Raw genomic sequence first — 14,693 nt, 5'->3', positions numbered from 1 at the left:
AAGAAGATCAGCCATAAGAGAAGTAAAACCGGTCTTGGAGATGCTGGTCCCAGGGGAAGGCTCAATCTGCTGGTAGTCTTGATCGTCTGGACGCTACGTATGAGGCATGGGACATGACTCGAGATCTTTGACAACTCTCAGTCCGTCATCACGCAGACGTGCTGATTCAGGCGAGCATGATTAAACGGCAGACGGTCTGTTTGCGTGACACGCCACGTGCTTGCATGAGGCTGCTCGTCTGCCTGAGGTATACGCTGAAGCCTCATTGCAGATGATTCGCCAGGAGACGTCGAGCGAGGTGCATTGCCTCGGATTTCCTGATGCTGTAAATGAGTATGCGCCTTTATAGATGCAGCCGAGAACGAGGATGCGGCTGAATTGTATCGCATTGAGCACACTGCAGGAGGAAGAGCAGGGCAAGCGACGTACGCTTGTCTCGTCGCTCCGCGAGGTTGCGAGGCTTACGCTCAGCTGCGAGCGCCCGTGCAAGCATTGAAGACCGGCTCTGGGCTGTCCACGGCAAGGCAATATCAGTGTGATGAGCTGCTGGCGCCGTCACTGTTCTTGGCGCGTAGCTTAAGGCATGCTGAGATGGCGTTTTCTATTTCTCTGCATTCTGCATGGTTCAGCTTGTCCTGCTGCCAGATTCATCGAAAGCTGCTCACTCGGCGATGCTACGATCAGAAGCTCTGCGTCGGATTCTTCGACGGTCATGCAGCCTGGCCGAATCGTTGCTCGCAACAGCCTCGTCACGAGACACAAGTCACGATCTTCACGAGTCTGATTTTGCTTGCCGGCAGGCTCTTCCAGCAGCAGTCAGCTCGCAATCTGAGGCAGNTACGCGTTTTGCGGCTGACAGAGCCAGACACNGACGNGCANGATATCTGCTTTAGACGATTGTTTTGAGATCAGCCGTTTTCAGTTGATCAGTCAGAGTCAGCGGAATGTGACACAGCAGTCGGCGAGGCGCTCGCATCAGAATTCTCTCCGTCGTAAGTATGAAGAAGCTGCTGCGCATAACCGACATTGTCAGTCGTAGAAAGGGTGGGGGCTAAGCTATGTAGAGTCATGCGAAGGCATTTGCCTGCATATGCATTGTACTGCTCAGAAAAAGATTGGCAAAGGGGGTCGCTGGCCGCTAGTTTGACTAGCAATCGCGCTTTGCTATTTTACCTGACAACGATGACGTGTCAGTCTATATGGCAATCGACACGTGTCAGCAATAAATGCCGGCAGTGCGTCTCCTCTCGATTTATAGAATTTTCAGCGAGAATCCTCATTGGTTGCGAACACCCACCGCTTTCTGTCCCTTCGCGACCTCCAAACGGAAGCAAGATTCGGCGACTCACAACAATGATCGCTCAACGCAAAGGCAGATCGGGAACGCCGCAAACTGCACGACGATTTTGCCGCTTCCGGCAAGCCACACGGTGCTCTGCAAGCATGGGCCGTCACTGTTCTCACAACACCATCAATGCGGTCGGTCATATTGATCAGTATAGAGCGAGTACCTTTGTCAGCTTCAAAGAGGCCGAGACCTGCCTGCCAGAGCATCTGAATAGCGTTACTGGAGTCAGCTATCCAACAGAGCATCTTCAATGCGCTCCGTTAGACTGATTTTGACCCGTTAATGCTGAAATCGGCCTGCTCGCGCATCCTGCCTTTGCTGACTTTCAAGCTGATGCATAAGCTCGAGAAGCATGTCATATCAAGCAGATCCAGATGGGAGCAATGCGAAGCAATCTATGGCACAGCGAGCATGCTCGACGTGACCAGTGTCTGTGAGCCAGCGTTAATAGGGGGTCTGTAAAAAGCAAAAGGAAGCGGCTTGTTGCGGATGAGATCAAGCAAGTCGTCGTCATCAAGCCGCCTGGCCTCGTCGTTCTTGATTCTGCCACTTGCTGTCGATAAATAACTTGATCCATTACTCAGCATTTGTCTGCTAGTCCATGTCATCATCCTCCGGCAAGTGTCTAGAGCTTTGACATGTGCTGTGGGTCTTACTCAAATGCGCAGATCTGAGAACCAAGGCCTGAAGATGCACGACAAAAGCATAGAAAGTGCATGCCCAGCATGGTAACGTCAATGTCTGGCTACCCTACAGCAGACTCAGATGAGAACATGGTCGTGTTCGGGCGGAAATTCTCCTGATCTATGACTGAGTAGAACACAAAGCAGATGCATCGAGGGTCAGAAATATGCTCGAGCGGGCGCCTTGTTCTTTGCTAGCTTCGACAGATTCCTCCTGCGTGCTTCTCTCGTCTGCCCAGCCTGGCTTGTGTTGAGTTGATCGGTCTCGCCATCGCTACTACTCTCCACAACCCTTCGCGTGCGCTTTCTTGGTGAACTCTTGCTGACCTCCGGCTCGGCTTCCGTTTCGGAAGATGTCGATTCGAACGGCGTAGGCGTGCGTCTGATGACGATATCGTCCAGCTGAGGCGTAGGATCTCGATGAGACTCTGACGAATCGGATTCGAGAGACACGTCTGAGATGTCGTCATCCTCGCTGCCTGCCCTCTTGCGCTCACTCGCTTCTCCTTCGCGGTTCTCCTTTGCAGTCCTGATTGCGCCTGATCGGCCGACAAACCGACTACGCCGTGTGGTCGCCTGCTGGTCCAGTAGTCTGTACATGCATCAGCCTAGCTTTCAGGAGTGGCGGTGTGGTGAGAACGAACTGTTGCTCTGCAGATCCGAACCATGCAGATAAGACTTCTTCGATTGCTTGCATGCCCTCGATGGGTTCAAGCAAGTGTTTGACAATGACAGAATCGGCATTCACTTGACGACAATGCGGGCATATGCGTTCGGGGTCCTTGAGAGTCTTCTTGCGTTTGTCAGGCGATGCATCGTCAAAGATGTTCTCGACCTCGGCTGCTTCGTCTTCGTCTGTGCCTGTCGAAGCGCTGCCATGATCATCGCCATCCTGCGTTGGTATGGATTGTATGCAGTCAAGATGAAAGATGTGGCCGCAAGTAAACATTGCAGACAGGGATAAATCCATCGAGTCCATGCAGATGGCACAATCCTCGAGACTTTGTCTTGTGGCGACTGGCTTGTAGGGTCGCTCCTCCAGTGCCCGTTGCTTGCCCTGCGCTTTTGCACTCAGCTGACTTGCCGGCGCATCGTCGTCGTCATCAGAGTCCAGGACTACTGTTCTACGTTGCTGCGATTTGCCGCTCGACGGTCGTTGAGACATGAGCTGACTTGAGATCAACTCGAGATCGTCTGCCTGGTCATCTTCATCATCGGGCAGCAAGCTGTCCTCATCATCACTACGGCTCTTGCTTGGCTCTGCCACCGTCTCGTGCTCATTATCTACCTTAGCAGGCGACGGCGAGTGCTGAGCCGACTCAGCAGGCGCGTGGAATTCATCCAGGACAGTGCGCGTGACGATCTTGCGCACTGATTCGAGTACCTGCCACGAGTCATTACTGCATGGCTGACTGCTCTCAGTGTTGCAAGTACCTTGTCTGCGCCTACTTGTGCTCTGATACGAGCGAGCTGCTCCTTGAGTCGCAAGTTTTCCAAGTCTTTCTCGCCGACTTCGCGCAGAATCCGCTTGCGATCTTCGTTGAGCTTCTGGTAGCGTTCACTGAGAGTCTGCGCACTCTCTCCCTGGTCAGCCGTAGAAGGTCTGCATCGTGGGTCAAACTGACGCCTAGCTCGTACTGGACACGAGCGGATGCCAGTCCTTGCTTCTCGGATCCTCGGGTCGAGATGGAGATTGCATCTCGCGGAACAAATTGACTCATCGCTGGCGCATGCGACGGTCAAGCTGAGCGTGAGGACGTCGATAGATTCGCGGGCACGGGTGCAAAGTAGCGCGTAGATTGATTAATGCACGCTCGAGATCGTCGTCGTGGAGGAGGAGGTGCAGGTGCCCCCGCCATTTGCGAACCTACAGCTTAGAGCGAGTCCCGCCTGATCGTCTACAGCGCATTGCACAGTAGACCGGCCTTCTTCATCATCGCGCTTGCTTGGCCAGCGTCCCTCACTGGAGATGACGACAACACTTTTAACAGAGCCGATCGTGCTCGAATTTGCAGTCTCAATGGCCGAGCAGTCTTGCGTTCAATCCATCAAGAGGACTGTGAATGCTCTCGACGGCGTAGACGCCTGTCAGATCGATCTTGCAAGCCAGCGCGTCGTCGTCCAAGGCCGGGGTCAGTGCCGAGACAGAAAAGCCCGCGAATCTTGCTCACCGCGGATCTCACGCTTCTCGTATGCAGTGCCGCCGTCGAGCGTACAAAAGGCTCTCAAAGCGTCGGGCAGACAGGTCATTGTTCGCGGCATGGGCAGTCTATGTCAGTCGAATCACAAATGGGCTATAGGAGCGAGAGGTGCTGACTAAGCGCAATCAGCTGATGCATCAGGCGAGACTGTCGCCGGCGTCTGCGTCTTCGAATCACATCAGCCAAGCAAGATCCATGGCATTGCTCGCTTGGTGCAAGCCGGCGAGCTCTGCGTATTCGATCTCACCATTCAACACACACATTTACAACGACCGCCAAAGGACGCGTCCGACTGGCATGTCTACGTGTGAGCTCTCTCCCCGCATTGCTCACCATTGCACAGCTCATACTGCAAGACAGCGCACGATCGGGCGACGTCTCGCGTGGGCCAGAATCGACCGGCGGTCTGCTGCGACATATCGGTCAGCTCAATGTAGACTCGCAAGGCTACGGCGATCTCTTCACCGAGCTGAAGGACTTCCGACTGCAAGATAGCATAGGTCGAGCAATGGTGATTGCTCCTGCACTGCCCACCGCGACGATGCTCTCGCACCAGGAAAAGCGTGAAGCCTTGCAGCTCGGTCCGGGCGTCCTGGCCGGCGTCATTGCGAGGAGCGCAGGCGCCTGGGGAAATGCGAAGCAAGTCTGCTCATGTTCCGGGCTCAATCTGTGGCAAGAGGATCGCAAGCTTCAACAAAGCAGCGTGCTCTGATTGCATACCTCACGCGCACGCTTTGCTAGATCTGGGACCGAACAGGGCATTGTTGTCACAACGTACATGCTACATCGCTCACGTGTCAGTCTTTTAGCAGGAGCGTGTCGGATGAGACAGGCCTCTGAGGGTATGCACAGAATGCGTCTGCGACATAGGTCACTTCCCAAGTCCCTTCGAGCGAGGTGTAGACCGTATAAGTCGACTCCATCAGCCCAGTGATCGTATGCGTCTCTTCCACTCGACGCCTTCGTCCTTTGCCGGCAGATCGAATGTACGTAAACGCAAAGGGAGGCGTTCCGGTGAAAGTGAAGATGACTTCCGCTTCGTCGCCTTCGCGAATGTCCACAGAACCCGCGTCAACGCGCGCGATGGGCATGCCATGTATGATCTTCTGCAGACCCTTCTGAGTGCTCTTACAGCTACTGCCTTTGTGCGCAATGTCCACAATGCTGAAATTGCCAGGCGATTCTGCAAGACGCGAGAGAAGCGGCTTCCTGGTCGTCACAGTCGTGCGTTTCCCGTTGAACTCTGTCGTGATCGTCCAGGGCGCTGCGCCTTGTAGGACGTAATCCAGCACATCGCCCACGCAATGATCTCGCTGGGCTTGTACTGCCTTGATGGCTGCACTTTCAGCAACGATGATCGTTTTGGAAATTGCACCTGCTGCTGCCACTTCGCTTCGAGTGCCTAGATCGTCACGACGGCAACCTGTAGCGTCACTGACAGACTTGAGCGCCACGAGATGTCTACCGGGTCGATCGAACGGATAGGGCAGATCGACGGCCCATTCAGAAGTCCGTATATCATCAACCGTAAACGTGTCCGGCACAGTCTGTCCTTCTTCCCTGACTTCGAACGTTGCCTCAAACGGTGCCTGTCCCGAGAAATGGACGGTCAAGCCAGGCATTGAGCTGATGCTCTGGCCCGCGCAAAACTGTTTGTCGGCGTCGACCTTAATTATGGCATCGGGCCTTTTAAGAACATCTTGCTCGTATCTGAGAGGTTTACCGATGCCTGGGACTGGACTCTTGACGCCATCTGCGCGTGGCTTGATGTAAAGTGTATCGCTGACCGAAGTGACTGTGTAGATGCGATGACCCGCAAAGGACGTATCGAGCATGATTGTTGCAACTTGTTGAGCAGCTTGCACGGTCTTGCTCTCCTTGTGACTGCCGGGACCTTGGATGGTATAAGCGAGCTCGAGGGGATACTGTCCTTCTGTTTGAAGCTGAAATGCGTCGCCCGTACCCTCGCAAACGGGCGGGAGTATGACGGAGCCATTGGAAGCAGCAGATGAGCCCTCGATAGCTCTCACAGCCGGTCGAGGGAGAAACTCGACGCCATATTTTGCATGCGACCTGTCGATTGTACCTGGACAATGCTGATCACGGACGGAGACGAGCTCGTAGCTGCCACGCATATCGACGAGCAGGTCGGCATTATGCGAGCGAAAGATAGCCTTCCTCGGCGGTCCTTTGCTTTCTGAATGCCGGTACTCGACCGTCCAGGGCTGCAGAGTACTTTATCAGAGGCTCTTTGTGAACGCGATGATGCACCACTCACGCCTTCACCCGACAAGCGGATTGGCAACGAAGCGGAATCGCCCGCCCTGATCTTCACATTTGCTTCGCCGGCCGTCACAGCGAACGATGCAACAGGATTTGTTGTCTTGATCTCGATGTTGACGTCTGGCACAGTCAAAGAGCGCTGACAGCCTCGTGCATCTGTCACAGAGACTATTGATCGACTACCATCAGCTTGTACGCAAGCAAAATCGTGTTCAATTACTCAATGAGATGACGAGGCGATTGCCCGATACTAGCGCATCCGCTGGCAAAGGAATCTTGAGGATATGCGAGGCAGCCTTGATATCTTTTGCTACAAATTCTCGCTGAGAAGTCTGACCGGAACGTAGGCCATACTTGAGTGACCAAGGCCCGACGCCCGACAGCTCGACATTAGTTTCTAGCGTCTCACCCGCCTGACAGCTCCACAGAACCCGATCACCCGGACCGGTGAAGCGTGCACTGGACAGGGAATGGACGGTTTGAGCAACTGAGGCGGAGAGCCTGATATCGGAGTAATGCCTGTCATCGAGCCGATCGAATTCGTACGTGTAGCTTCCTGGCGTGTCCGGTTGTAGATTGATTTCCTCTCGCGAACGCAAGATACGCTGAGACTTTGTCGAGATGACTCGGCCATCTCTCAACGTGCGGTAGTGCAGATTGAACGGAGGTACGCCTGTCAAGTCGGCTTTGACCCTGATGCCTATCTCGCCAGCACAGTCATCTCGGATCCGCTCGAATACAATATTTGCGGAGGGCGCAGGCTGATCAATCACGCGGCACGTCGAGGGCAGGAGTACGGCGCCAGGACAATGCGAGCCCTTGACCGAGACAATGTCGTAGCTGCCGGGGTCGGAGACGGCGAAGCGCTTGTTGCGCTCGGAGCTTGTGAGATCCCATGCCCGTGATTTGGCAGTTGCACCCGCTTCCGGTGTGTAGGCTATCCTGATAGTCCAAGGTGCGTCTGTACCATCCTCAATCTGCAAGTTGAGCGAGGTCGAACGGCCTCGCAACAGACGCGCCGGCTCATCGTCGCAGCCGAGAAAGCTTATCTGGGCAGGTGCATACACAGTCATCTTTCGAACTTCCAGATTGCCTTTCGCAGTTGATCTCTCGCGCTGGCTTGCGATGTCCAATCTGTTGCCCAGAGCATCCGTGACGGTATCGAGGCTATATTCGAATATGCCTGCATGGGTCGTCGTCAGTTTGATGGGTACTGTGAGCTGCTGCGGCTCGGCCCAGCGATAGTCACTCCGGGCGAGGAGATTGTGAGCAGGTGAGCCAGGCTGGACAAGGCTCTCGAGCTTGAGCGTCTTGCTCCTGTCCTTGCCAATGTGCTCTTGCTGCTTCGCCGTCGACAGCGATTGCCAACGGTATGAAACCGACAAGGGGGCCACACCGCGCACATGGACGTCGTATTGCGTTTGCTGACCTTCGCACAGATGCTCGTCGTCGTGTAACCGAGGGCGAGACGCGCGTGCTTGCAAAGGCGCAAAAGAGGCTTGTGGGCATTGAACGATGAGCAGAGGCGAGTGCTTATCCGGCAGGCGAATGTCAACATCATGTCGATCGAGTATCCTCTCGAGTCTGATGAGACCCGTCTGGGGTACTTTGAGATGGTAGATCTTGGTCTGCTTAGCGCGCACGGGTTGTCGAGCAGCACGTTGTGCCGGCCGCTCGGACCATTCGTCGTCATCGTCCAGATCGTCATACGTGCGCCCGGTCGATGAGGGCGAGATGAGTTCAGAGGCAGTGATGTTGTACAGTGACTTTTGCTCGCTGCCGTCAAAAGGTGCAACCGAGTACTGCAGATATGCTGGAACGGTGTTGTTGAATTCGATGGGCAGCGATGCAGATGCTTGTTCAGACGAAAGACAGTAGCTCTTTGCGAGCGGTTCGAAGCGCGCAGTCGCAAAAGCGAGAATCCTCACGGTCTTTTGACCTTCGAGATGAGACTGTGGCGTGCCCATGACAGTCGAGAGCCTGACGCGCGTCTCTGAGAGGCCGACACGGTAGTCAAAGATGGATGAGAGCGTGCCCGGCACAAAGAAAGCGAGGAGGGTGGACAGCGTGTAATTGCCGAGGAATGCAAAGTCGATGAAGCAGAGCAGTCCACAGGCTGCCGCTCGATGAAGCAGAGCTGGTCTCAGCCTTGGTATGCGTAGCAAAGGCACAATGACGAGACAAAAGACGAGGTCGAGCAAGATCCACGTGATCAAACTCGGCAGCGCTGCCTCTTCTCCTTGATCATTCGTCAGACCGAGCAGGTAGAGCGCTCGGGTGAGTGTGCCATCACTGATCAGGCTAGCACTGGCTAGGGACTCGAGTACTGTGAGCGGAAGAGACGACCGGCAGAGCTGATAGATTTTATAGCTCTGCAGCCCGACAAAGAGCGAGACCAGGTAGAGACGCTGCGTCGGCGGGTCAATCAGGTCTGCTGATATCCGTGGCGGCACATCTTGGCCTGCAGGCTGTCCTGAGGAGGCTGCCGCCATGTCGTCACGAGCGCTCGAGCTCAACTGCAACGAAGCTGAAGCGCGTGTTGAAGCCTGAAGCACCACCAAGCCTGCAGAGCCTCTGTACAGCCTCCTATCGACCGACGATCAGCCCTGTCTCAGCCGCTCATTTGAATCAGTCAGTCAGCCATCTACCGCTTCGTCGACAAAGCGGAGGCTTTGAGATTTCAAGATCACTCCTGAAGCTGTGGTGCATCGACATCACCAGTCAAGCGCTTTCCCGAAGTACACGACACCGTGTTCAGTAGCCCGCCAGCTTGATCAACACGTGTAGCTCGACCAGCGGTTGCGAAAGCTAGAGGATGGCCTCCAGTCTTGCCCTTCGTATGCCCAAGCACACGCCGAAAACGTTCGAGGCCTGTTCGAGCTCGAAGCCATAGCTTCTCCATCCTTGCATCCAGATGTCCGTCCAGTAGTCCGTGGAACTCATGCCACCATGTACATTGCAAAGTCCCGAATGCACGGCTGTCAGATCACACAGCAATCTCCCTTCGCGGTAGACTGGCATCTGACCGTCTGCTAACCGGAATCCACATCGATGACTACTGCATGCCTTGCGAGCCAAATAGGCAATCACCTCTAAAGCTCTCCAGAGCAGCATGCCGTCAGTGTCCTCTCAGCAGTAGTACATTATCGGAAAGGGCACGATTGCTTCAGGCTGATCGGCGCGTCTCAACCGTACAAGTCTGCGGCCTGCGCGCGCCAATGCAGGCTCACGATGACAATGCAGAGGCTTTGTGAAGCCGGACCCTTCACCGCTGAGGTACAAAGTCCCTCGAGCAAGATGCTGGGCGGTTGTGTCGATGTATGCAAGCTGTTTCAGGATACCACGAGGAGCTAGTGAGCGCTGAGCGAGGTGCAAAGAAGTAACGGCGACTATTCCCTTCATCGCGAACGACCATGAAGCTGCCCCTTTGGTCGGCCATCCTCACGCTTACGCTCACAATACCCGCTAGCCCTCATCCGCTGGAAGAGCATCAAAAATCATCTAACCCGGCCCAACTGATGGCGATAGGTGATTGGCAAATATACTATCTTAATCTCTCCTTTACGGTCCGTCCGTCCGTGGGACCGGCCGATCTGGCTGCAACACATGGCATGGCAGGCTCAATGTACTCTTCCGCCTGGCACTGTGCCGGACTTTTCCGAATTCACTTTGTCCACCACGCCGGTGCGTCTGTTGCTGACATGAGACGACCCAGGAATTCATGTATACAGCTAGTTCATACAATCGGTCGAGGTTCGCCGATGGGGTGATACACAGATACGCATGGTGAGCCGCTCTCGATCTGCATTGACAGCTTCCTCGAGCGTGCCGCAGGGCTTCACCGACGCTCCTGGCGTATCGGTAAAGGTGGCTTTGCTGATTAGTGGCGTCGTGACTCAGACAGAGCGACAGGTCTCAAGTAAAGCTGCCGATGATGACGATGCAATGCTCATCGTCGAATGGACCGTGCGTCCTCAAGAGGCTATTGGTAGGTTATTCAATATGCTCAGCCGGCGCTGAGTCTTGCGCAGTCCGGTTCTGCTGCGAAGGAACGCTCCGTCGAACGTGGTTCCTCCGTAGCCAGCGATGTCCGTCACTATCGCTCTCTACCGCAGTAGCGCACACCGAGCTGACGCCCTCGAAGACGGCATAGAACAATGGGGTCACGACCAGCTATCCTTCATCTGCGGGCCTCCTCGTTCTCTCCTCGGCGTCGACTGCAGCCACCTGATACTAGCATCCCGTATGCGCGATGATGTACACTTCCCACGAAGCTGACATTTTCCGCCCGTAGGCACGGTCTGCCCAAACGGTAATATACCCCTTCATTGGAACGATCCCTATCGACCCGCGCCCAATCAGTGACTGCACTCGGCAGAACCAGACCAGGATCCGGTCGAAACGCGTGTCCAGAAGTGCAGCAAAGCAGAGTCTGGCTGGAAACGCATGTGCACGTCCATCGAAGACTTTGACCTCGTAATGACGCGAGATGTTGGCCACGTTGACACGCGACGGATCGACCGAGACGATCTGACGCGACTGACAAGACAGCAGACGTGATTTGCCGAGTTTCTGAGCCAAGTGAAGCCGGCATCATGAGCACGTATGAGGCCATCAAGCAGCGCTACACCAAGGCCGGTCAAGAGCATGTGCTGCATTTCTACGAAGAGCTGTCAGAAGCCGAGCAAGGGGCACTGCTCGAGCAACTCGATACCATCGATGTAGCCGAGCTGAATGGCATCTTCAAGACCGCCGTCGAGGCGGAAAAGGCCACGCCAGATACTGATTCGATCAGCATCGAGCCTCCGCCCGCTTCCAGTGTGGAATCGCTCGTCGCCGATCCAAACAAAGCGTCAGGCTACCGTGAACGTGGCCTGAATGCGATCAAGGAAGGCCAAGTAGCTGTCATCTTGCTCGCAGGCGGTCAGGGCACTCGCCTTGGCTCGTCTGCTCCCAAAGGTGCCTACGACATCAAGCTGCCTTCGGGCAAGTCCCTCTTCCAGCTTCAAGGCGAGCGCATCAAGCGACTCCAAACTCTCGCAAGTGGTGTTCTCACTTGGTACGTCATGACCAGTGGACCCACTCGAAAGGCGACAGAAGCTTTCTTCGTCGAGCACAACTACTTTGGTCTCGCTGCGCAGAACGTCGTCTTTTTCCAGCAAGGTAAGCGCGCTTTATGCCGTGCGATTAGGCTCACATCCCACAGGCGTCTTGCCGTGCCTGACCGACGACGGCAAGATTTTCCTCGAGACCAAATCGCACGTCGCTGTTGCGCCTGACGGAAACGGTGGCATTTGTACACTTGCTCGCCTCTTCTATTTTCTCAGGCTGATCAAAGTGCAGACGCTGCTTTACGCGCGCCTCTCGAAACCGGTAAAGAAGGGACTGTTCTCTCAGACATGGCATCGCGTGGTATCCGCTACCTCCACGCTTACTGCGTCGACAACTGTCTCGCCAAAGTCGCAGACCCCGTCTTTGTGGGCTACTGCATCCACGCTGGCGCCGAATGTGGCACAAAGACGGTCGTCAAGACCCATCCTGACGAATCAGTCGGTGTTGTCGCTCTCAAAAATGGTAAATTCAACGTCATCGAGTACTCTGAGATTCCGAAGGAGCTCGCTGCCCGCAAAGACGGCAACCAGCTCGCTTTTCGCGCCGCCAACATCGCCAACCACTTTTACACGCTCGAATTTCTCGAAAAAATTGCCTCGTTTCAAAAGGAAATGGCATACCATGTCGCTCGCAAGAAGATCCCTCATGTCTCGCTCGAGAATGGCAGGGAAGAGAAGCCCAGCAAGCCCAATGGAATGAAGCTCGAGCTCTTCATCTTTGATGTCCTGCCCTTCACGGAGAAGATGGCTCTGCTTGAAGTCGAACGCAAGGACGAGTTCTCCCCGCTCAAGAATGCGCCGGGCTCAGGATCGGACTGCCCGGAAACGTCAAGGTGCGTGTATCGGACTCTGTTGTCACACGCGCTGATGAGCACACAGAGCCGATCTCTTGAACCAACAAAAGCGCTGGCTTGAGGCTGCCGGTGCAAAGCTGGGCGACAAGGAGATCGAAGTGAGCCCGTTGATGTCGTACGAAGGCGAGGATCTCGAACGTCTCAAGGGTCTCATCGCAACAACGTCTGGCCTGCTCGAGACGCAGGAAGACATCCACAAGCTCTTCGAATGAGCACTCAAAGGACCCTACAGCAGTACCGCAGAACTGTCATCATGTTGTCATCATGCTCATGCAATTTACAATGATTTGAGGGTGTCCTCGAGCGTGCCCAGAAAGATGTCTGCGTGTGTTCTATCAAAGACGAGCATGGGCCGTAACCTGACCGCCATCTCGCCGCATCCTCCCGCATTGACGCCCCGTTGCTTCAGACCTTTTATGATTCCGTCTCGTTGGGCAGGCGAGGCTGCATCGAATGCAATAAAAGTGCCTGCACCTTTGCCCCTTAGCGAGTTGATCTTGCCCTTGCCTGCGGATATTTGCGAGAGGCCGTTCAGGCCATCGTACAGGATCTGACCGACTTGTGCTGTCTTGCTGACGAGATCGTTCTCTTGGATGACGTTGATGAGTGTTCTGGCTTGCATGGATCGGATAGGATCGCCCATCCACGTATTAAAGTTGCGATAGGGAGCAGCTGCGTCGAAAAGGTCAGAATGTCAGGATGCGTGAGTACTGGTGGTACCAACCTGCTCGAGTATCGATGCTGTGGAAGAAGCCCGCTGCTTGTGCTTTCTTGGAAAAGCAGAGGAAGTCTGGCGGGCTGGGCAGGTCCCAGTGCTCGTACGCCCAGAACTTGCCGGTCGCGCCGAAGCCAGTCTGGACCTCATCGACGATGAAGAAGACGCCGTGCTTCTTGAGCACGGTCTGCAGTTTTCTGAAGAAGTCCGGCGTGGCGTGACTACTCAGGAGGTAAGCCTGTGCGGGCTTGTCTGCAGTCGCGCTTACTGATCGCCCCCTTCGCTCTGGATAGGCTCAACGATGAGTGCTGCCACCGGTCTGCCTTCTTGCTTTCTTGTCGTGATGATGCTCTCAACCTCGGCCAGTGAAGCTGCTTCTGCCTTGGCATTCTCCTCTCCATGCTCGTCGAGCGGGTACTGATTCTTGGGAAAGGTAGCGGCTGGCCAGTCGAAAGCAGGTATGTCGAGCTTGTGAATGGGCTTGCTGCGAGTCAGACTCAGGGAGCCAAACAAGCGGCCGTGGAAAGCAGAGGTAAAGGACATGACGCTCAGATCGGGTGAGCCGGGCGCTGCATTCTTCATGCAAGATGATAAGTCTTCGCTGGTGAAGGCTAGCGCGTCCTTGCGCTCGCGTGCACGGTAGGCTATAAAGGCCGCTTTCATTGCACCCTGAATGGGCAGTGTCAGGTTGGCAAAGGAGCCAAGAAAATCAAAGCTTGCCTCATTGGCGCAGGAGCCGCACATCATTGTGAAGAGATTGCTGAGACCTTCCGGTGCGACTTTGAGCAGTCCTGTCGTGTGTAGGTCTTTCCAGATCTTGGGTGGAAAGTTGCCCAGGGCGGGTCGGTTCATTGCAGCCGTGATGAACTCGTCTGAGCGCGCGAGATCGATGAGCGCTGGATGATTGTAGCCAATCGCATTGCTTGCGATTTGCGCATAGACATCGAGGAGCTGGCTCCTTGTCAGCAGGATCCTGATGAACGACGGAGTGCACACACGACGTTGCCGTCTACGTCGACGAGATAGTTGCCGATCGACTTTGAATAATCGCCCACGAGGACATGGGAGCGATTCTCTTGAAAGCTACCGATGCTCTCGCTGGCTTCGATCGAGACTGGGCCTGGCACGGTGCTCGTGATGACAGAGGGTGCGGTGGGCTCGTTGGGGAAGCTCGCAAGGGCAGCATATCGTCTCGAGGAATGTGGGGAAAGAGCCTGTCGTGTGACGGCGCAAGTTGCCCGCTTGAGCTCGCGCCGGAGGGCCATGCAGGCCAGGAGCAGGTGGGTTGATCCCGATGATCGTCTGCTGGCTCTTTGAGGCAAGAGTGAACAAAGCTGTGGTCGCTTCGTCGTCGACTGCTGTCGCCTCGAGCTGAGACCACGCTGAGGTCGCGCTCGTCTTTATGTGGATGTCGAGTGTGGCTCCCATCGAACAAGGCAAGCAGATGATGAGGCAGCTATCGGCTTAGTGGCTCCCGGCTAGATGCTCACTGCTCGCA

General features: G+C 55.2%; 7 protein-coding genes across 7 annotated transcripts; 3 read left to right on the top strand and 4 right to left on the bottom strand.

The window, feature by feature from the left end:
• Positions 1-137: 137 nt before the first annotated feature.
• Positions 138-493, bottom strand: L969DRAFT_49890 (uncharacterized protein; the record flags this gene model as incomplete). The annotated part of the gene is made up of 2 exons (XM_014711837.1): positions 138-373; positions 430-493. 2 exons carry the CDS (start codon positions 491-493, stop codon positions 138-140), a joined length of 300 nt encoding a protein of 99 aa, XP_014567323.1.
• Positions 494-2,190: 1,697 nt separating this feature from the next.
• L969DRAFT_75411 (uncharacterized protein) lies at positions 2,191-4,236 on the bottom strand (the record flags this gene model as incomplete). Its single annotated transcript, XM_014711836.1, has 4 exons — positions 3,657-4,236; positions 3,466-3,600; positions 2,676-3,415; positions 2,191-2,623 (listed from the first exon to the last, which is right to left on the bottom strand). Exons 1-4 carry the CDS (start codon positions 3,750-3,752, stop codon positions 2,191-2,193), a joined length of 1,404 nt encoding a protein of 467 aa, XP_014567322.1. The 5' UTR covers positions 3,753-4,236.
• L969DRAFT_94910 (uncharacterized protein) lies at positions 4,001-4,944 on the top strand (the record flags this gene model as incomplete). The annotated part of the gene is made up of 4 exons (XM_014711835.1): positions 4,001-4,163; positions 4,230-4,304; positions 4,362-4,539; positions 4,593-4,944. 4 exons carry the CDS (start codon positions 4,001-4,003, stop codon positions 4,942-4,944), a joined length of 768 nt encoding a protein of 255 aa, XP_014567321.1.
• An 85-nt stretch (positions 4,945-5,029) lies between these two features.
• On the bottom strand, positions 5,030-9,007 carry L969DRAFT_17793 (uncharacterized protein; the record flags this gene model as incomplete). Its single annotated transcript, XM_014711683.1, has 3 exons — positions 5,030-6,457; positions 6,511-6,683; positions 6,736-9,007. The coding sequence occupies 3 exons, from the start codon at positions 9,005-9,007 to the stop codon at positions 5,030-5,032; spliced, it is 3,873 nt and encodes a 1,290-aa protein (XP_014567169.1).
• Positions 9,008-10,298: 1,291 nt separating this feature from the next.
• Positions 10,299-10,793, top strand: L969DRAFT_50157 (uncharacterized protein; the record flags this gene model as incomplete). Its single annotated transcript, XM_014711834.1, has 3 exons — positions 10,299-10,376; positions 10,428-10,503; positions 10,600-10,793. The coding sequence occupies 3 exons, from the start codon at positions 10,299-10,301 to the stop codon at positions 10,791-10,793; spliced, it is 348 nt and encodes a 115-aa protein (XP_014567320.1).
• A 317-nt stretch (positions 10,794-11,110) lies between these two features.
• Positions 11,111-12,692, top strand: L969DRAFT_50461 (uncharacterized protein; the record flags this gene model as incomplete). Its single annotated transcript, XM_014711833.1, has 4 exons — positions 11,111-11,678; positions 11,722-11,811; positions 11,859-12,459; positions 12,506-12,692. The coding sequence occupies 4 exons, from the start codon at positions 11,111-11,113 to the stop codon at positions 12,690-12,692; spliced, it is 1,446 nt and encodes a 481-aa protein (XP_014567319.1).
• Positions 12,546-14,574, bottom strand: L969DRAFT_87968 (uncharacterized protein). Its single transcript, XM_014711832.1, has 5 exons — positions 14,194-14,574; positions 13,916-14,146; positions 13,464-13,864; positions 13,205-13,416; positions 12,546-13,152 (listed from the first exon to the last, which is right to left on the bottom strand). Exons 1-5 carry the CDS (start codon positions 14,458-14,460, stop codon positions 12,758-12,760), a joined length of 1,506 nt encoding a protein of 501 aa, XP_014567318.1. The 5' UTR covers positions 14,461-14,574; the 3' UTR covers positions 12,546-12,757.
• Positions 14,575-14,693: the final 119 nt, after the last annotated feature.

The sequence above is a fragment of the Mixia osmundae genome (genome assembly GCF_000708205.1).
Source record: "Mixia osmundae IAM 14324 unplaced genomic scaffold scaffold_6, whole genome shotgun sequence".
Lineage (NCBI taxonomy): Eukaryota > Fungi > Basidiomycota > Mixiomycetes > Mixiales > Mixiaceae > Mixia > Mixia osmundae.
The sequence above is the reverse complement of the archived record's forward strand: the minus strand, read 5'-3'. Positions and strand labels throughout refer to the sequence as shown.

Bases quoted from the DNA above. Each gene is read 5' to 3' on its own strand.
- L969DRAFT_87968 (XM_014711832.1), bottom strand. From the start codon at position 14,460: ATGGCCCTCCGGCGCGAGCTCAAGCGGGCAACTTGCGCCGTCACACGA. The intron at 14,147-14,193 runs GTGTGTGCACTC...ACAAGGAGCCAG, and splicing joins TCGACGTAGACGGCAACGTC to CTCCTCGATGTCTATGCGCA. The intron at 13,153-13,204 runs GTTGGTACCACC...TTTTCGACGCAG, and splicing joins CAGCATCGATACTCGAGCAG to CTGCTCCCTATCGCAACTTT.